Source organism: Lithobates pipiens, unplaced genomic scaffold (assembly GCF_037356315.1).
Source record: "Lithobates pipiens isolate NorthernLeopardFrog02 unplaced genomic scaffold, aLitPip1_a1.2 Scaffold_23, whole genome shotgun sequence".
NCBI lineage: Eukaryota > Metazoa > Chordata > Amphibia > Anura > Ranidae > Lithobates > Lithobates pipiens.
The window spans coordinates 198,168,598-198,190,839 of record NW_027507785.1 but is presented as its reverse complement, the minus strand read 5'-3'; the positions used below and the strand labels follow the sequence as shown (position 1 = coordinate 198,190,839).

General features: G+C 44.2%; 1 protein-coding gene across 2 annotated transcripts in view; it reads left to right on the top strand.

Moving 5' to 3' along the window:
• Nucleotides 1–22,242, top strand: part of NEK7 (NIMA related kinase 7) — a 227,893-nt gene that overhangs the window by 66,913 nt on the left and 138,738 nt on the right. For both annotated transcript variants that reach the window (XM_077452743.1, XM_077452742.1), the window contains one exon: nt 16,739–16,849. In XM_077452743.1, the coding sequence (XP_077308869.1) occupies nt 16,739–16,849 (111 nt within the window). The remainder of the gene's footprint in view (nt 1–16,738; nt 16,850–22,242) is intronic.

Below are 22,242 nucleotides of genomic sequence, written 5' to 3'. Positions count from 1 at the left end.
GGCTGGTCCAAAGAAAGGCATGGCGGTCTCGTCGGCTACCATTTCCAGGTGGATCAGACAGATTGTAGTACAAGCCTACCCCTTGAAGGGGCAGGTGCCACAAGGGCAATAGGAACGTCTTGGGCTTTCCAACACCAAGCGTCTGTCGCTCAGGTGTGTAAAGCGGCAACCTGGTCGTCTGACCATACGTTTACCAAGTTCTACAAGGTAGACGTCAGTGCATCGGCTGATGCCTGTTTTGCCCGCAAAGTTTTGCAGGCGGTCGTGTAGTTGCAATTGACTATGCAATCCATATTTTTTTCCTGTTTTGATAAAAACGCAGTACTGTTACGTTAATGCACTGTTTGCATTACTTCTGCATTCGCTGTGGTCCTGGGGATCACTCCTGTTAAGGGTACCCTGTTGTGCGTGGTGATTTTTTCACGCACTGCTGTTTTTTTTTGTTTGAGTATAGTTTCACTAGTTCCCACTTGGCATTGTGGATGAAGTTTTTTTTTTTTTTTTTTTTTTTCCCACCCCTCATTTGGCACTGCTTGGGGACGTTTTTTTTTTTTTTTTGTACTCACCGTAAAATCCTTTTCTCTGTAATTTACCGACCGACACAGCACCCGCTCCTCCTTTTTTCTCTTTACGTTATACTGCTTGTTGACGTACTAAGGCTGCTGGTGCAGAGTGTGGGGGAATTGTAGCCTGAGGGACTGCCCCCCCCCCCCCCCCCCCCCCCCCCCGGGCAGAACTAAGAGTTCTGAAGTGTTGTATTACAACTTTGCCTAGTATCTCCTGGTGATGGGGCGAACAACCCATTTTGTTAGAGAGGAGCTATGTCGGTCGGTGAATTATAGAGAGAAGGATTTTACGGTGAGTACAAAAAATCCTATTTTATCATGTAAGACCTCTTGACTATCAGAGAAAACGTCAATAAGTATTAAACCCAAAATAAAAAAACATATTAAACTGCAGTTTAATGATTTAGATTTTGGTAGCTGTTATTTTTTTTTATTTTTTTTTTAAGCTTTTTATCCTTTATTTCACCCGGGGCTACAGTTATGTCTGGTTTTCAATTTACCAGAACAGACCAAGCTGTTTGGTTTGTCTTAACTCGCTAAATGCTACACATTTACAGCTGACAGGGGTGCTTACAATTGTCAGCTTTTATTTATTAAACATTTATCCCAAAAGAAAAAAGGTGTTGTAACTGCCTAAATATTGTTAGCTGGAATTCAGCTTCAAATTTTTGCTCAAGTGCATCTAAATCTGCTAGTCTAATACTACCCTCTGCCTAGATTGACAGTACTGTTGTCCAGAGGTGTCTGCTTCACTACTTCATCCGGAATTCAGACACCCTAAGACAGAAAGTGTTACTGGCAAGATCATCAGGTGAAATAAAGGGGGGGAAGCCAGCCAAGAACATAGTATTTTCTTTATTGTACATCACAGGGCACCGAGTATCTTCATCTCCATTACAATAGGATTATGCTGCCACATTTAGGAGAGGCACTAGCAAAAAAGAGAAAATCCCCCTTGTGTGCATAACCCTACCCGATGAATGTATGAATAAGCTGCCTGTGTCCTGTACTCTAAGATATAGAATTTACAAGTAAATCAAATTCAAGGTATAAGGAACATTTTTCATTCGAATGATTTTAACTATGTATATCAATAAATGATGAAGTTTTATATTCTGAATTGTGTACTTACAAGGTCTACAGCACCGTGAGTGCTATTCGAGGGGTGTGGTCATTTTATAGAGATGTCACCTAACCACATTACAAATGCAGGTAAATCAAGATTTCTCTGTTAAAGTTCATCACAGGCACAGGGATCCCTTCTGCCTTTGTGGTTTATGGCCTGGTGCAAAAACAGAAGCCTTGTCTAATGGTAGGAACTTATGCCTAGGTGGTGATTTTCTGTCTTTTTTGCAACGTCCAATCACCTGTAGGTGGCAATATAACCCCCGTAATAATGGAGATGATGATACTCTGTGCCCTGTGATTATACAAGAAAAGGATTTTTACAGGTAAACCAAAAATCCTATATTCAGAGCGCATCAACGATAATTGTCCCTGTTTTTCTCATACTGGGTTTATTTTGTTTTTTTGGAGTTAACACAAACAATTCTAGGAGCTTGTGGTGGTTTCATTTTTTTCAAAAGTGAAATACAAACCTGCTGACCAACAATTCAGACAAATTCCAATTAGCCAAAATGGTACCCGGAAAGATTATGCAGTACAACACAGACATGGTAGGTGAGGTCCTATGTAACCATAATATTTTATTAATATTTTGTGTTTGTAGAGTAGCTCTCAAAATTTTTTTTTTTTTTTTTTTTTTTTATGGAATGACCAATTCTTGTTGAGAAAGATATACCATTAAGACATTGGATGGTGACCCAGGGTTAACAAAACCCAAATGAAATGCGTTATGTTGGAGATGGTTAGCTAGTTGGTTTGTTTAAATGTACTTTGGTTTAAAGGTTAAGGAAACCTTCTTATTACAGTAATATCTATCTTGTTCTTTAAGGGACACAATATTCAGAGACAGTTGGATTATAGCACTGCCTACAGGAGGAGTTTGGACACTGCCAAGATAAAGTAGTTGGTCTGGCATAACCCCCCTCTCAACCATAACTTTTTTTTTTTTTTTTGTGTGTGTCTTAGGAGGAGGAATGCAATCTCTCTACTGAGAAAAGTTTAAAGATTAACTGCAGCAAATGAAATAGTCCTCCTTTGCTCTGCGGCTCAACCAACCTTGACCTACAGGTAAGCCTAGATTAAGGCCTACCTGTAGGTCCAAGAAATATCTCCTAAACCTACACGGTTTAGGAGATATTGGCAGAAAGACAGGCACCGCTGTCCATGTTGCTGTGGGACAAGTCTGGACCTTCTGACTAGAAAGTCGCCAGATCTGGATTCAGTTAGACAATGCCACAGCAGTGATGTACAGCAAACATTAGGGATAAACCAGAAGTCTTGATGTTGCAAGAGAAACCAAAAAAATACTAGACAATTGGCAGGCAGCCCACCCCAGCCAGCAGCACCTGGACTTTGGAGAAAGGTCCTGAAACATTTGGATGTAAGGACCAAAGTCCCAGGTGGGAAATGCCATGTTAAGACCTCCTTGCCTCCAGACTCAAAAACAAACTAGACCATTTTTTTCCTCTGGTAGAAGTGGATGCTCTGGTAGCTCTCTGGAATGAGTACAACCTTATCTACACTTTCTCCTCTAAAACCCCTTCTCTTTACAAACATCCGACTTACAAATGACTCCTACTTACAAATGGAGGGAGACAACTTGAAGTGAGAGGAAAATTAACTTCTTTGAGTTATGGGAAAAAGGTGTCTCCGCTGAATCTTTATCACCAAGGCTCGTTTCCACAACAACCCAAAATTTTCAAAATCTAATTTTCATTGGGACAGAAAGCGAGGCGAAATCTTGGCAACAGGGGCACAGACGGCAAAACAAATATTACAGGAGTGTTAACCCTTCCCGATGCTATCAAAAAAACTTTAATCGTTTTTTTTGACTGGAGCTACACTTAAAAAATGTACCTGTTTAAACTTCAGAACAAACCTACAGACCCTGTCTTGTTTGTAACCGGTAACTGCCTGTTCTGGCCAGTGAAAGTACATTTGATCATGTGCGCTCGATCAGCTGAATAAAAAGATTGTTTAATTGGAACTCTTTCACATCAAGTTCATGTAGAAGGTGTACATTTGTGGCACACGGACAGTTGAAGTGTTCTTAGATAAGCTAAGCTGACTGTGGATGGCTGCCAGCTCGTGACAGGCTAGAAGTAACTGTGGAAAGCAAAGAGAGAAGGAAAACAGCGCCATCTAAGTGCAGCATTATTAATACATTTTATTCTATAAAAGACAATTCGTAACTCACAAGATGTATGAGATTTTTTTTAAGAAATAAAACTGATATGATGGACCAGTGAGGGACATTTAAACAGAATAGTATTTAATGTCTTTATTACAATAGGTTTTAAAAATAATTTTTACAAATCTAAAATCCATATATGAAAATAGATCAGGTATCAATAAGATCTCAGTTAATACAACCGGCGAGGTTGACACGTTTTCACAGCTTTGCTTCTTCAGGACCTTATAATATTGACTTAAAACAGATTCTGTTCAAAATAAGAAGAAATACATAAGTATTGTTTACATTACATAGGAGCGCAACAAGATTTGTTTAAAAAATGAATGAAGTGAGGATAGCACATATGGGGACTCCACATCTAGGGACGGCCCCTCAAGATGACGTACCAGGTGTCATAGGAGAAACGATGCAACAACCAGTATCTTTAAAACAGAGAATTATCAATCATTGTGATTAAAACCAGCAACTAATCATGTGATTAATTTTGAAAGTGCCAATAAGCATAGAATTAAATGGATGGGTCAATAAGCTAGCCATAGTCATAAACTACTTACAAACATGAGATCCTAGTTGGAAAAGAAGGGAGGGAGGATGTAGGCCTCAACCAGACACCAGATCACAGAAGAACCTGCTATTGTTACAGCAACCATTCCCTAAATGGATACAATATATAATTATTATTCCACATACTCAGGATAGGGTTAGTATCTTTACCCTACCCGGAAGACAAAAACGGCTATTGGAGTACCGTATATACTCGAGTATAGGCCGACCCGAGTATAAGCCGAGGCCCCCAATTTACCCCCAAAAAACTGGGAAACCTATTGACTCGTGTATAAGCCGAGGGTGAGATATGCCTGTCCATCCCTGTGTGTGTGTCCATCCATCCATCCATCCCTGTGTGTGTGTGTGTCCATCCATCCATCCATCCATCCCTGTGTGTGTGTCCATCCATCCATCCATCCATCCCTGTGTGTGTGTGTGTGTGTGTGTGTGTCCGTCCATCCATCCATCCCTGTGTGTGTGTGTGTGTGTGTCCGTCCATCCATCCATCCCTGTGTGTGTGTCCATCCATCCATCCATCTCTGTGTGTGTGTGTGTGTGTGGCCTTGTGTGTCCAGCCTACCTGTGTCCTGAGCCTCCGTCCGGTCCCGAGCCTCCGTCCGGTCCCGTCCCGTCCCGAGCCTCCGTCCCGTCCCGTCCCGTCCCGAGCCTCCGTCCGGTCCCGTCCCGTCCCGAGCCTCCGTCCGGTCCCGTCCCCAGCCTCCGTCCGGTCCCGAGCCGAGCCTCCGTCCGGTCCCGAGCCGAGCCTCCGTCCGGTCCCGTCCCAGGATCACCGCTCTTCGTCGGCGCCCATTCCCCTGTTCAAATGCCGCGCCTCCCTGTCTGTGATAGGCGGAACACAATTTCCCAGCAGCCTGTGTTCCGCCTATCACGGACATCGTCTCATCCTCGTCCGTAGTACGAGGATGAGACGATGTCGGTGATAGGCGGAACACAGGCTGCTGGGAAATTCAGTGTTCCGCCTATCACAGGCGAAGGCGGAGCCGGAGGCGCGGCTTTTGAATTATAGAATGGCCGCTGTCTGTCTGCTCGACACGCTGATCGAGCAGGCAGACAGCGATGACTCGAGTATAAGCCGAGGGGGGCACTTTCAGCCTCAAAAAAGAGGCTGAAAATCTCGGCTTATACTCGAGTATATACGGTATATATTTATTTCTGTACTGTATAAATGTTACTTATTAGTGCTGTTGATCATGAAGTTGCTCACATACTTGGAAGGACAAAGTAGCATGTATTTTCTACAAAGAATTGCCTAATAAGAGCTTTAATTAATGTACCCAAAAGTACTAATGAATTTGGAAGATTAACTAGAAATGGGGTATACAAGAGAGAATAACCACTTACCATCCAACTGGTGGCCAGTGAACCTCTATATCCTGCTAATGCTACTATCTAGCCAATATCTCCTACCTCATCTTGCATCCACATTACTCAGCTACAGATCTAGAGAGTGCATAATTACATATCCAATGAGTTAAATAGCTCAGATGGTGAACGTAACCATCTATTGACAGAGCCCCAATTTGACTTGCCTATAGTATCCGTCAGCAAAACATGGCACCGTTCACTCAGCCTCTAAGATCCAGACTGATTGTCTCTTTCTGGCGCCAAAGCGGTATCCTAATTGATGCAGGGTACAGGTGATGCAGTGAGAGGGTACTGGCACCTCCCTCCTGCTGAAAACAAAACCGGAAGCTCATGCGTGCACATTAGAGCCGGCGGAGAGATCGCAATTCTAAAAAACAGGCATTCAGAACATCCTAAAGTGGACAGAGGAGCAAGCGTCAGACATTCAGCTATCTCTCCCTATTCATCTGCACATCAGGACACTCACCCACCCTATATGTCTGGACCAATTACAGATTATTGCTAATACAACAAATTGCATAATCTAGTGCAGTGATGGTGAACCTAGGCACCCCAGATGTTTTGGAACTGTTTCCCATGATGCTCATGCATTCTGCAGTATAGTTGAGAAATGTAGTTCCAAAACATCTGGGGTGCCAAGGTTTGCCATCACTGATCTAGTACCTGCAACAGTGAGAATTCCAGGCTCCTGCCACCTCGGACCCCACCACCTTGGTCGGGCAGTGACTGAACAGCCCCCCGCTCCCCCCCCCCCCCCGTTACCTCGAAATCCAAACATAAATGACGACTCTGTATGGAGTAATTTTGTACATCAATTATTGTTCATGATGAAGTGTTTTCATACATCAGACATATAAACATAGATTCAGGTATATACATCAGATTACCATATGGTTACATAATTCATAATTGCTGGTGAAGAGGCAGCTGATGGGTCCAAGGACACTGGTAGTTGCCAGCGGTTCCAGACACTCAGGACGGCTCACAGATAGCAGCATACGTCACTTCCAGTTGGATAGAGCATGTGTGCTTCTTCACCAGATTTAGCCTCATGAAGGAGCATGCATGTTTCGAACTTGTGCTCCTCCCCGCTCGCCAACCAGAAGTGACATACACCACTGTCTGAGCCGTCCTGAGAAGCGCTGGGAACCACCGACATCCCTGGACCCATCAGCTGCCTCTTTACCAGTGATTATGAATTAGTGACCATATGGTAATCTGATGTATAAACCTGTATATCTACCCTTCTATGTACACTTTATCATGAACAATAATGATTGATGTACAAAATTATTCCATACAGGGGCATTTATGTTTGTATTTGGAGGTAACTGTCCCCAGGGGGCTCTTGTGAAGTCTCTTTGCCTGACCAGCAGCCCCCTTCGCCCGTTACCTCCAAATATAAATAACTCTGTATGGAATAATTTTGTACATCAATTATTGTACATAGATCAGACATATATAAGGATAGATACAGGTATATACCGTATTTATCGGCGAGGGAATTTTAAGGAAATAACTTGCATTAAAATGCCCATCAATGCAGCCTCATCAGTGTCCATCTGCAGCCTTGTGTATCATTGTAGCCTAGCCCAGTTTCCGTCTGCAGCCTTGTCCATCATTGTAGCCTTTCCCAGTGTCCATCTGCAGCCTTGCCAGTCTCTTTGTATCATTTCCCTGTTTTAAATTTGGTGCTGATGGAGAGGAGTGAGCGGAGCCAGGATACATAAATCTCGGCTTTACTCGCTTCTCTTGCAGTCCCGCCCACCTCCACTGATTGTGAGAGGAGTGAGCGCCGCTGACATACAGAAAGCCGAGTGTACTTTGGCTAGTCTCGGCTCTGCTCACAGTCAGGGGCGGGACTGCGAGAGGAGCCAAACTAGCCGAAGTACATTCTGCTTTCTGTATGTCAGCGGCGCTCGCTCCTCTCGCAATCAGTGGAGGTGGGCGGGACTACAAGAGGAGCCAAGTAAAGCCGAGTGTACTTCTTCGGCTTTATGTATCTCGGCTCCGCTCGCTCCTTTCCTTAACCACTTAACAACCGCCCCATAGCCGAATGACAGCTACAGGGCAGTTTCTTAACTCTGGGATGCCATCATATGATGTCCTCACAGAATTCCGCTCTCGCGCGCCCCCTGGGGCGCACACTCGAGAGCATCTGGGACCTGGCGCATCACGGTAAATGGGCGCTCATTGCGGTCGTTTACCACATGATCGCTCTGTCAAATGACGGAGTGATCACTTGTAAACAAACTGGCGCCATGTTATGACGCCGGTTCTTCCCTCCCCTCTCTGTACCGATCGGTACAGCGAAGGGTGAAGAGATCGGTGTCAGCAGTGCTGTGGGCTGCATCTGCAGTGCCCACATCGCTGCTCACCGAATTTAACCCCTCAATACCCTGCCAATACTCTGCAATACCCAGCCATACTCGGCGATACCCTGCAATACCCAGCCATAGATGTCCCTCCTGCCACCCTCTGGTGCTTCTACCGACTCGCCAATACGATAAAAGCCAGAATCCTTTTTTTTTTTTTTTTTTTTTTTTTTTTTTTTATGTATGTCAGGCTCCCCAGTCTAGAGGTGAGATGCGGGGTCTTATTGACCCCATATCTCACTGTAAATGCCTATTCCTATTGCAAGGGATGTTTACATTCCTTGTAATAGGAATAAAAGTGATCAAAAAATTTATTTTTTGGGTGAAAAAAGGTCAAGCTAAAATAAAGTAAAATGAACAATGAAAAAATAGAAAAATTTTAAGCGCCCCTGTCCCCATGTGCTCGCATGCAGAAGCAAACGCATACATAAGTCTCACCCACATATGAAAATGGTGTTCAAACCACACATGTGAGGTATCACTGCGACCGTTAGAGCGAGCGCAATAATTCTAGCCCTAGACCTCCTCTGTAACTCCAAACATGTAACCAGTAAAAAAAATTAAAGCGTCGCCTATGGGGATTTTTAAGTAGCGACGTTTGGCGCCATTCCACGAGCAGGTGCAATTTTGAAGAGTGACATGTTGGGTATCTATTTACTCAGCATAACTTTATCTTTCACATTATGCAAAAATTGGGCTAACTTTACTGTGTTTTGTGCTTAACCCCTTCCCGCCGAGCGTACGCAGATCTGCGTACTCGGCTTCCGGGGGGTATACCGGGATGATGCCCGCACCTGCAGGCATCATCCCGGTGCCGTTTTGTTCAGCGGGCGATTGGCTTTCCAGCCATAACAACCGATGCGGCTAAAAGCCGCTCGGCTGTTATGCCGGAGGAGCGGGAGGGGACGTCCCCCCCCCTCCCGCCGCCTCTCGCCGCTGTTACCGGTGCTCCCGCTCGATCGGGAGCACCGATCAGTGGTCCGACGCCTCCGGCTGCTGCGGAGGAACTGGAACGAAGCCGTAATCGGCTTCGTTCCAGTCTCCTCATCGTAAACACGGAAGCGACGTCATGACGTCACTTCCTGTTTACTCTGCTGCCAATGGCGCCGGTTTTAAAAAAATATCCGGTATTCAGAATCGCCGTTTTCGGCGATCTGAATACATTGAAGTGTAAAGGAGGGGTGGGGGGTCTTTTAGACCCCCGATCCCTCCATAAAGAGTACCTGTCACCACCTATTACTGTCACAAGGGATGTTTACATTCCTTGTGACAGCAATAAAAGTGATCACTTTTAATTTTTTTTTTTAAAACAATTTAGTCGTTTTAAAATAAATTAAATAAATAAATAAAAAAAAAAAATTTCAAAGCGCCCGCCGTCCCCGCGAGCTCGCGAAGCAAAGAAAACGCATACGGAAGTCGCGCCCGCGTATGTAAACGGTGTTCAAATCACACATGTAAGGTATCGCCGCGATCGTCAGAGCGAGAGCAATAATTCTAGCAGTAGACCTCCTCTGTAACGCTAACCTGGTAACCGTAAAAAATTTTTTAAAGCGTCGCCTATTGAGATTTTTAGGTACCGTACTTTGTCGTCAATCTACAAGTGCGCGCAATTATAAAGTGTGACATGTTTGGTATCTATTTACTCGGCGTAACATTATCTTTCACATTACGCAAAAAAATTGGGCTAATTTTACTGTTTTGTTTTTTTTTATTCATGAAAGTGTCCCTTTTCCCAAAAAGTTGCGTTTAAAACACCACTGCGCAAATACCGTGTGACATAAAATATTGCAACAATCGCCGTTTTTTTCTCTAGAGCCTCTGCTAAAAAAAATATATATGTTTGGGGGTTCCAAGTAATTTTCTAGCAAAAAATATGGATTTTAACTTGTAAACACCAAATTCCAAAAATAGGCTTAGTCATGAAAGGGTTAAAAAAAAAAAACCAAAAACATGTTTTCCCCAAAAAAAAGTTCGAAATATTGCTGCACAAATACCGTGCGAGATAAAAAGTTGCAACGACCACCATTGTATTCTCTAGGGTCTTTGCTAAAAAAACATGTATACTGTTTTGGGGTTCTATGTAATTTTCTAGCAAATAAATGATGATTTTTACATGTAGGAGAGAAATGTCAGAATTGGCCTGGGTGCTCCAGAACGCCTGATGGCGCTCCCTGCATGTTGGGCCTCTGTATGTGGCCACGCTGTGTAAAAGTCTCACACGTGTACATTGCACACTCACATTGGTCCCTACCCTCAAGGATCCTACAATCTAAGGTCCCCATTCATATACTAGGGCCAATTTTTGGACATATGCCAATTAACCTACCTGCATGTTTTTGGAGTGTGGGAGGAAACCGGAGTGCCCGGAGAAAACCCACGCAGGCACAGGGAGAACATGCAAACTCCAGGCAGGTAGTGTCGTGGTTGGGAGTTGAACCAGCTACCCTTTTTACTGCTAGGTGAGAGTGCTAACCACTACACAACTGTGGTATCGCCAGACTCTGGAGTAATAGCAGAATGTGTTTTGGGGTGTAATTTGTGGTATGCATATGCTGTGTGTGAGAAATAAACTGATAATATGACAATTTTGTGAAAAAAAAAAAAAATCTTGATTTTGCAAAGAATTGTGGGAAAAAATGACAACTTCAAAAAAACTCATCATGCCTCTTACTAAATACCTTGGAATGTCTTCTTTCCAAAAAGGGGTCATTTGGGTGGTATTTGTACTTTTTATGGCATGTTAGGGTCTCAAGAATTGAAATAGGCCGTCAGTACTTCAGGTGTGATCAATTTTCAGATATTGGCACCACTTTCACAAAGACCAAATAATATGCACCAATTTGTACTTTTTACCAAAGATATGTAGTATAAATTTTGGTCAAAACTTATGAAGAAAAATTACTAATCTGATAAATTTTATAACCGAAACTAAGAAAAAAATTTTTTACAGAATTTTCGTTTTTTTTTTTTTTTTTTTTATAGCACAAAAAATAAAACCCCAAATACCACCTAAAGAAACCTCAATTTGTGTAAAAAAAGACAAAAATTTCATATGGGTACAGTGTTGCATGACTGAGTAATTGTCATTCAAAATGTGAGAGCGCCAAACGCTGAAAATTGGTCTGGTTATTAAGGGTGTTTAAGTGCCCAGTGGTCAAGTGGTTAAAATCAGCGGGGTATCGGCATATAACACGCACCCACGATTTCCCCCTGATTTTAAGGGGAAAAAGGTGCGTGTTATACGCCGATAAATACGGTACATCAGATTACCATATGGTTACATAATTCATAATCACTGGTGAAGAGGCAGCTGATGGGTCCAGGGATGGCTCAGACAGTGGTGTACGTCACTTCTGGTTAGAGCAGGGAGGAGCGCACGTTCGCATCGTGCCTGCTCCATCAGGCTAAATCTGATGGAGCATGCGTGCTCTCCAACCGGAAGTGACATACACTATCTGTGAGCCGTCCTGAGTGTCTGGAAGTGCTGGAAACCACCGACGTTTCTGGACCCATCAGCTGCCTCTTCACCAGTGAGATCATCATCTTTCCCAGGAGCGGATGAACCACATTATTAATCCCACTTAATAATGCTGCACTTAGATAGCGTTGCGCTCTCTCCTACTGTCTGCTGGACAGTAACTCTTGTGATCCAGCAATTCATTTTCCTACATAGATTCACATAGGGAAGTCCTGTTTTTGAGTTCATACAAGGTTTTTATTTTAAAGAGGGATTCCACCTAAAAAAAAAAAAAAAAATATTAAAAGCCAGCACCTATAAATACTACAGCTGCTGACTTTTAATAAATGGACACTCACCTGTCCCGGGTTCCAGCGATGCCGAGGCCGATCGATCGCTCGGCTCTCGGCTGCTGCCGTCACCATTCTAGGTGAGGGAATCGGCAAGTGAAGCGAATCGGCTTCACTTCCCGGTTCCCTACTGCGCATGCGCCAGTCGCGCAGCGCAATAGGAATTGTCCGCGCTGTCACTGGGACCCGTGTGTGTCCCAGCAGACAGCGCTGCAGGACAGGAAATGACATGGACTCCCACGGGTGTCTATGCTCGGAAGTGGGTGTAAATACCCGTCTTTGACAGGTATCTCCACCCCCCTCCCCCCTGTAAGGTGCCAATTGTGACACCGGAGGGGGGGAGGGTTCCGATCAGCGCAAGTTCCACTTTAGGGTGGAACCTGCTTTAACTGAAGCCTGATGAAAGGGGAGTTTTTTTTTTTTTTTCTGACCACAGAAAAATTCCCCGCACACTTACCAGCTAGCCTGCAAAAAAAAAAAAATATTTACCCTAACAATTCATATTAAAAAACAGCCTTAGTTGGACATGCTTGCAAATATGTGAAGCTACACTGCCTTTTCAAGGCTCCTCTGTATAGTGTGGTCCTAAGCTATTTTTGAGTGTCTCTAAGTTGGCGCATACTGTACATAACAGTGGTTAAATTAGGTTTGGCTGGAGGGATCTCACTCCTTAAGGGCACAGGGACACATTGGAAGCCCAGCAACAGCACAATAGCAGCTAAATGCGTCCAATGTGTGCTCACGTCAGATCGAATGAACAAGTTCTACAAAAATGACAACCATCCCAATTTTATAACTAGCCTTTGAAATAAGACACATGCACGTGGAAGGGCTTTGCACATCACAAAAAGTACTAGGGCCTTCCCATGTCCATCGTATCTCAAGGCTAGTTATTAATTGGGGTTGTTGCAAATTCTGTGCAATTTTTCTGATGTTCAAAATGCATTGGCTGTTTTTTAGCGCAAACCAGTGAATGAATTTGAACTATTATCCTTTTGGTCTGGCACTCCTTCCATTGGTGCATGTTGGTGTTTTTTTTGTTTTTTCTCCCCCTGACTAAACTATTGGCAGACACCTCATGGGCTTTTCCAGATTGACTGGTTCTCTTATTTCAATGACTGGTTTATTATCTCTAGCTTTAATGACATGGCTGTTGAAACAAAGGTTTTGAGAGACCTGGGCCTCTCTAATTCTGTAAATCTACCACTGTTGAAAGCAAGGTCTACCTTCCGCCGGATCTTCCATCACACATGTAAGGGATACATTCTATAGTGCCTTTTGGAAATATTTCATGGGACAATCATAACTTTTTTTCTGGAATCGGACTTGAATCAACATTTGGCCCTGCATACAATTAAGGGGCAAATCTTGGCCCTTGTCATGTTATTCTAAAGATGGCTAGCCTCCAATGCTTTAGTTAAGACTTTTGTATAGGGCTCTTACTTTGCAACCACTTATGACTAGACATGGAATCTGTTGCAAAGAATGCTTTTTGGACCTATTGGCAATATTGCCTTTCCAACCTTACTCAAAAGTTGTCCTCCTTTGTCACACTACCTCTGTGAGGTGTATCTGAGCTGGCAGCTTTGCCTTATAAGGAACCCTTTCAGGACTTGCACAAAGAAGATATGGTAGTTGCTAGACCCTGGACCTCCTGCTCCTTAAGATAACTACATAACCACAATTTCTGGGTTTGTGTTTGAACACCTTTTTTTTAAAGTGCCTCCTTTTGTTGGTTATGTGGTGCTCATTATATCCAGGTTTTGTCTTCAATTTGTTGTTCTTCCTCAAAGTAGTTTCATCCTTTCATTTTAGTTAATTTCTTCTCTATCGAGCTCCAGTACTTCAGAAAGATTTCTCTTCACTGTAGCACTGTATGGATTCAGTTGATGCTGTGCAGGTTTATTTTGCAGCCACTTCTACCAATAAAAAGTTGCCTGCCATCCCTGAAGATCCTGCAGGCCCCTCATTCCACTATTTCATTGTGGCTCAGAGAGATTATTGTTCAAGCATATGGTCTTACAGTGTATCTAAACCCAAAAACTTTAGCTGTGATGGCTGCCTTTAGTTTTTGGCTCATGGGAGTTATTCATTCTTGGACACAGACATAGTGCCAAGAGTGTACACTGAGCAGTACATGTGCAGCTCAGTGCAAGTTCAATCGCAGACTGCAAACATATAGGAAAGTTTTTTGTTTATTTTTATAATACTGAATTTATGTATCCGCAGCAGTTTGCGTAGCACTTGACAAAATGCAGAAGACCAAGTACATCTCTTCTGCAATGAAAAGCTGCCTTGTTGCAGTTTTTAAAATGTAGGTTTAGCTTCACGTTAAATAAAAGCTGTCGATGTTAAATGGTTTGCCTCAGCCCTCTGTTGCTTTTGCTGTACTACTTGATCCGTTAAAGGAAGTTGGCAAATAAGACTTAAAGTAGAGCTAAAGGCAGCATTAAAAAACCTGCGAGTGGGCAGGCTAGTTATTGCAGTTTCTCCTCTGCAATAAAATATACCTACAAAAATAAACCTGCCTGCTTACAGTCCTCTGTGGCATGTAAACTGAGCTGTGCATGGTCCCATTGTGCCGGGATGACTGATTTGTGCACATCTTGTGCTGGCCAGGCAAGATGTCCAAAGAACAGCTTCCAGAAGCCATTAAGAAGATGTCGGCGAGGGACACATCATGGACGTTGGACCACTGGAGAAGAGAGATTGTGTCTTTAGTACTGCTTTCATTTCATGATCAGCAAGTAATCATTATGGCGGTACTAAGATAAACAAAGATTGCTATGATAGTGCTATTGATGGACTGCGTCACATAGCTAATTTTTTATTTTGGCCATAATTCAACTTTTAAAAATCAGGTTTCACCCTCATCTGTTAACGTTCACTCTAAATCTATGAGCATCTTTCAGCATCAAGCCGCTATTTCCCAGATTCTGTTGCCATGTTTTAAATTTTACCTCTTCTGATGCCAGCTTTGGGCATAAGGGCTCTCGGACAGCTCTTCCATCTGCAAACAGTGCCCAGCTATCTTATTTTATGTGGACCTGTTAGTGTTTAGTTACTGTTACTTCAAAGTTGGACTGCTTTTGGATATCTCGGTTGTCTGACACTTATGTTCCTTGATGAGCAATTAACCACTTGCTTACTGGGCACTCAAACCCCCCTCCTGCCCAGACCAATTTTCAGCTTTCAGCGCTGATGCATTTTGAATAACAATTGCGCGGTCATACAACACTGTACCCAAATGAAATTTTTATCATTTTTTTCCCCACAAATAGAGCTTTCTTTTAGTGGTATTTAATTACAGCTGGGAGTTTTATTTTTTGCTAAACAAACAAAAAAAAAAGCAAAATAAAAAATCATGTTTCATATTGTGTTATAAAATTTTGCAAACAGGTCATTTTTCTCCTTCATTATAATGGGCTGATGAGGTGGAACTGGTGGGCACTGATAGGCTGCACTGGGCACTGATAGGCACAGTTAAGGCGGCACTAATGGGCACAGATAAGGTGGCACCGATAGGCACAGATAAGGCAGTATTGATGGGCATAGATAAGGCAGCAAAGATGGGCACAGATGGGTGGCACTAAGGGGCACTGTTAGGTACCACTGATAGATGGGACTGATGGGCATTGATAGGTGGCTCTGATAAGTGGCACTGATGGGCACTGGTAGATGACACTGATGGGCACGGATATGTGGCACTGGGGTGCAGCACTGTTGAGGCAGATTGTGGGCACTGATGGGTGGCACTGTGGGTACTGATGGGTGGCACTGTGGGCACTTTAATATTTTAGGTGGCACTGGCAGGGGGCAGGTGGGCACTGATAAGCTGGCCGTGATCGGGACTGATGTCCCGATCACTGCCGCAGGTGATCGACTTTTTTTTTTTTTCTCCTCGTGCTGTCAGCACAAGGAGGAAAAATAGCTGATTACCGGCTATGTTGTGTCACATGATCAGCTGTCATTGGCTGACAGCTGACCACGTGGTAAGGGGTCGGGATTGACGCCTTGCTCCGATCTGTGATCAGGCGAGTCTCATAGACTCGCTGATCACAGAGCGCGCCGTGCGCGCCCCTCGTGCACGGGACGACGTCAATAGACGTAGTCCTGGCAAAGCAGGTCTGCGCTGTAGCCGTCATTCGGCTATAGCGTGGATCTCTAGTGGTTAAGAAAATAGGATTTTTTTAATGTAAAATCATCTATTTTTTTTTTTTTTTATGAAAACTGGTCCCACTGTGTTTTTGTGATTTTGCTCCCATTACTGTTTTTGTACAGACATACTGCTGGGTATGGGAGGGGTTATACCAGACTGGTCACTGGTTTTTGTTTTATGTCCAAATCCACCTGCAGCCAACAGTAAGCCCAAATGTCTGAATCTTGCATCCCCTAACAAACTCCAAGAAACAGATTTTTCGGTAAGTGTAAAAATCCTTTTTTATTGATATTCGGTGGGTTTACCTATAAAAATAAGCCTGTCTAGTGACTATATTGCGGTTTTCTGCTTATTGAGGTATTTCTGGAAAATACTGCATAATCACTAGATGGAGAAGATAGTCCTGAAACAAAAATGCATTAGTCATATTACAGGTAATTATTACAGCTGTGCAAATTCTTGAGACCTTTGCCCAGCATTTGTTTTTGTTTTTAAAATTTTATGAATAGACCCCTAGGTGTTCAGGTACTAGATTCGCAGCAACTTATAATAATTTACATATTTTGCTTTTCTTCATCAGCAACTGAACCATCCAAATGTCATTAAATATTACGCTTCCTTCATTGAGGACAATGAACTGAATATAGTCCTGGAACTGGCAGATGCTGGGGACCTATCTAGGATGATAAAGGTATGTGGGCAGCGAATTGACCTAATTGGGAAAGGCTCTTTCCCATACATAGTGACTGTTTTTTAAGGTGTTTTTTTGCAGGTGTTCTGCTGTACCAAGTGCTTGAAATAAATGTTTATTATTTAAAGTGGTTGTTGAGCCACTTATATAAAATGCTCCCATCCCCTCTTTTATTAGACCAATAAGTTCCCCTGTGCCTGTTTTTGTATCATATGCTTATCTGTACTGATAACACACCACCTTCCTACCATCAGTTGCAGTTTCTCTCTTCTACTCTGTCAGCTGAGAGTTGGGTGGGTGGGGGGGGGGGGGCAAGCACTGCCACTGACGTCAGCTGGAGAGACAGACGAGGAGTCATGTTATCACAGGAGCGTTGTGTTATCTGTACAGATAAGCATATTAATGATAAAACACAAAGGGGAAGGGAGAGTCGGGACATGGCATTTTCAAACTGCTATTGTAGGAGATACAGAGGGATCATTTAAAAAACAAAAGCACCATGCTGCTAATTTCACAGTAAAGGGACAGGAGCAGCATTTTTTTGGGGGGTTAAACGCTTTAATCACTTTAACCACTTCGGGACCGCCGTATTGCCAATGTACGTCAACACAATGGCACAGGCAGGCAGAATCACGTAAATGTACGTGATTGCCTTCTAGCGGGTGGGGGGTCCGATCGGACCCCCTTCCGCTAGATACGGCGGTCCCTTTCGGTGCCGGAGCGATCGGCGATGAGGGGATGGCCGTTGGTTTCCGCCCATCCCCTCTCGATCGCTCCTGGCCAGTGACGAACTTCCTCCCCTGTGAAAATGTAAACACAGGAGGAGGAAGTGATGTCACACTCCTCGTGGCGGTCTTTTTGAACCGGACAGCGAGGAGTGAAGACGCAAGTAAGTGCACCAACAGTCCACTGACACATAGGTACACACAGGCACACATTTCACCCCAGTCACCCCCCGATCACCCCCCCGATCGGCCCCCCGCCCCCCCCCAGTCACAGTGTCACTAATGCAGTGTTCATTTATTTATTGATCACTACATTTAGTGTCAGTTGTGACTGTAAAAAGTGTCAGGGCAGCTAGTGTTAGGCCCCTTTAGGTCCAGGGTAGCCCCCTACCCCCCCTAATAAAGGTTTAACCCTTTGATTGCCCTCCCAGTTAACCCTTTCACCCTCTTTTACCAGTGTCACTAAGCGATCGTTTTTCTGATCGCTGCAATAGTGTCACTGGTCCCGCTAGGAAGCTAGTTTTTTTTTAGGTTCAACGCCAGGTTTTTATACCGTTAGGTACCCCGATATATAACCTAATAAAGGTTTTAACCCTTTGATTGCCCCTAGAGTTAACCCTTTCACCAGCGATCGCTGCATAAGTGTCACTGGTGACGCTGGTTAGCCAGTTAGTTATTTAGTTATTTAGGTTCCCCGTCAGCTTTTTATAAAGCTTCAGGTACCCCCATATAAATACCCAATAAAGGTTTTAACCCCTGATTGCCCTTAGTTAACCCTTTCACCAGTGATCACCGTATAAGTGTTACGGGTGACGCTGGTTTGGTAGTTCGCTTTTTATAGCATCAGGGCACCCGCCATTTATTACCTAATAAAGGTTTAACCCCCTGATCACCCGGCGGGTGATATAAATTTGGTTTTAGGGTCAGAAAGGGTCTGCGTCGCCCCAGGCAGTGCTAGGTTAGTGCCAGCACCGCTAACACCCACGCGCAAAGCATACACCTCCCTTAGTGGTATAGTATCCGAACAGATCAATATCTGATCTGATCAGATCTATACTAGCGTGCCCAGCAATTTAGGGTTCTAAAAAAACGCATTGTTAGCAGGATCAGCCCAGATACCTGCTAGCACCTGCGTTTTGCCCCTCTGCCCAGCCCAGCCCAGCCCAGCCCACCCAAGTGCAGTATCGATCGATCACTGTCACTTACAAAACACAACACACATAACTGCAGCGTTCGCAGAGTCAGGCCTGATCCCTGCGATCGCTAACAGTTTTTTTTGGTAGCGTTTTATACAGTCGCTGACAGGCTAGGTGCTTTTTTACCTGTGAGTCTCACTACTGTACCCCTAAATTTAGAGCCCAAAATGGCAAAGCGAAGGTACACTAGTGAAGAGGCCTACACGTTTCTGAGCATGACAGATAGTGAAGAGGAAGACACTGATCTGTCAGAATCAGGCTCAGAATACGAACCTGTAGAGGACAGCGCCTCCATGTCAGATAGCTCTGACGACGAAGAAGAGGTCCCTGCTATTGTCAGGCGTACCCGGCCCCGATTTTCTGATGTTGTTGAGGTGCAGGAACCGGAAGTCCCTCGTATGGAGTATAGAGCCAGTACTAGCGCCGCTCATCCTTTTGGTGAACTGGCAAGCACCAGCGGCCTAGTACACCCTGGGCGTACATCCAGCACTGCAGTATCACGTGGTGACGTGGCGAGTCCCATAAGTGCAGTTCAAGCTGGCGAGGTGGCAAGCACAAGTAGTGTCCCGCTGCCACCAAGAAGAAGAAGACAAAGACAGGCCCGTCGTACCCATAGTGCCCTTCCTGCAGAATTCGCCTATCCCAATTGGGTGCCCACCACTTCTGCAGAACCCGTACTTCCCCCATTCACTGCCCAACCCGGTATTCAGGTGGATACAGATGATTTTACGCCACTCGATTTTTATTCTCTGTATCTCACGGAAGATCTCTATAGATCTATTGTGGACCAAACCAATTTATATGCTGGTCAACGCATCGCCGCTAATCCCCAGTTGCCGTCTCTTGCCAGAGATTGGAAACCAGTTACGGTTTCCGAATTTAAGTCGTTTCTGGGCCTTTCCCTCAACATGGGCACACACAAATTTATGCGGATGCGGGCTTATTGGTCCACGCATCCGGCTGACCACATGCCCCTGTTCTCTAACTCCATGCCCAGGGCACGATACGAGCAGATCTTGCGGTTCTTGCACTTCAGTGACAATGAACTTTGTCGTCCACGTGGAGACCCTGAATACGATCGGCTCTACAAAATTCGGCCCCTCATAAACCACTTCAACCAACGTTTTGCAGACTTGTTTATTCCCCAAAAAGTTGTCTGCGTTGATGAGTCCCTGGTTAAGTTTACTGGTCGCTTGTCATTCAAACAGTACATTCCCAACAAGCGTACCAGGTACGGGGTCAAGCTCTATAAGTGCTGTGACAGGGCCACAGGCTATGCATGGAGCTTTATGGTTTATGAGGGTAAAGATAGTTACGTAGAGCCGGAGAACTGCCCTGATTACATAGGAAGCGCTGGCAAGATAGTGTGGAAATTGGTGTCACCCTTATTCGGAAAGGGGTACCACTTGTACGTGGACAACTATTACACCAGCGTGCCACTGTTTAGTCATTTATTTGATAATCAGATTGGAGCATGTGGCACCGTGCGACCTAATCGCCGGGGCTTTCCCCAGCGGCTTGTAGATTCCCGTCTTAGGCTGGGGGAGAGAGCCTGCTATCGGTGTAATAATTTGCTCGCTATGAAGTGGAGGCATAATAAGAATGTTTTCGTTCTTACCTCCCTTCATGCAGACACGACGGTCCAAATTTCTACGGCGACTGGTATTGTGGAGAAACCCCTCTGTGTCCACGAATATAACAAAAATATGGGAGGGGTGGACCTCAATGACCAGATGTTAGCGCCGTATCTAACTTCCCGTAAGACCAGACGCTGGTACAAAAAAGTGTCTGCTTACTTATTTCAATTGGCTTTGCTGAATGCTTTTGTGCTATACAAAGCTTCAGGCGGAACATTAACCTTTCTTTTCTTCCAAAGAGAGGTTGTCACAGAGCTTCTGTTTCCAGACGGTTCTGTACCTCACCATTCCCAACCAAATGCAGTAAGCCGGCTGTATGAGAGGCATTATTCTTATGTCCTCCCGAGTACCCCTACCCAACGAGCCCCCCAAAAAAGATGTCGTGTCTGTAGCAAGCACGGATATAGGCGTGACACCCGTTCTTATTGTCCACGCTGTCCTGGCCAGCCTGGTCTTTGTCAGGGTGAGTGTTTTGAACGCTACCACACACTAGTGAAGTATTAGCGTAGGGTACAGCATTTCACAGGCTAGGCACACTAACACAGGGTCTCCCAAGATGCCATCGCATTTTGAGAGACCCGAACCGTTACAGTTACAGTTTACAGTTCAAAAAAAAGTGTATAAAAAAAAAAAAAAAAAAAAAAAAGTAAAATAAAAAAACCAAAAAAAATATAAAATATAAAAACCAAAAATAGTTGTCGTTTTATTGTTCTCTCTCTCTCTCTCTCTCTCTCTCTCTCTCTCTCTCTCTCTCTCTCTCTCTCTCTCTCTCTCTCTCTCTCTCTCTCTCTCTCTCTCTTCTCTCAAATTTTTTATACTTTACTGTTTACTGTGTTATTGTTAACCATTTTTCATGTTTTCAGGTACGCCATTCAGCTGCAGCGTGGATTTATTTATCTTGACAGCAACAGCGTTTGCTCCCACGATACATAAAGCCGCGACTCCAGTGCTGTAGGAGGTGATTTCACCACCACAGTTAAAAAAGAGCATATATGCCGAAGCATGGGGGCATAAGGGGTGGAGGAGCGATTTTGCTCCTAATGCCGCGTACATACGGTCAAAATTCCGACGGAGGGCTTGCCCGTGGAAAAGTTTGAACGTATGTACGCAGCATAACTTTTTTGCGGGAGGATGCCCCCATGCTTCGGCATATATATATTTTAGGCACAGGTTGTGTTAAAAAATGTTTTATTTTTTACTGTTTTTTTTGGCAATTGCTTTGCAGGTATGGTATGGTAAGGTTTTACTGGGATGTTACTTTGTTTTAACGTTAACCATAATTTGCTTAGCAGGTACGCCATTCAGCTGCAGCGCGGATTTATTTATCTTGACAGCAACAGCGTTTGCTCCCACGATACATAAAGCCGTGACTCCAGTGCTGTAGGCGGTGATTTCACCACCACAGTTAAAAAAGAGCATATATGCCGAAGCATGGGGGCATAAGGGGTGGAGGAGTGATTTTGCTCCTAATGCCGCGTACATACGGTCAAAATTCCGACAGGGGGCTTGCCCATGGAAAAGTTTGAACGTATGTACGCGGCATAACTTTTTTGCGGGAGGATGCCCCCATGCTTCGGCATATATAAATGGTGCATGTATGTCCATCATTAGAAGTGGGTGGATGAAGGGAGGTATCTAATGGTGGGCATACCCACCGATCAATCTCTTTTTTTTCGTTCAGACAACATGACTCTCAGTAAATAGCTTGGGGTGTCTACTTTCCAAAATGGGGTAATTTGGGGGGATTTTGTGCTATTTTGGCATTTTATGGCCTTTGCACCCTTAGAAATCCTGAAGGTGGTGATTGGTTTTCGGGGTGCCGTACGCGACTAGAC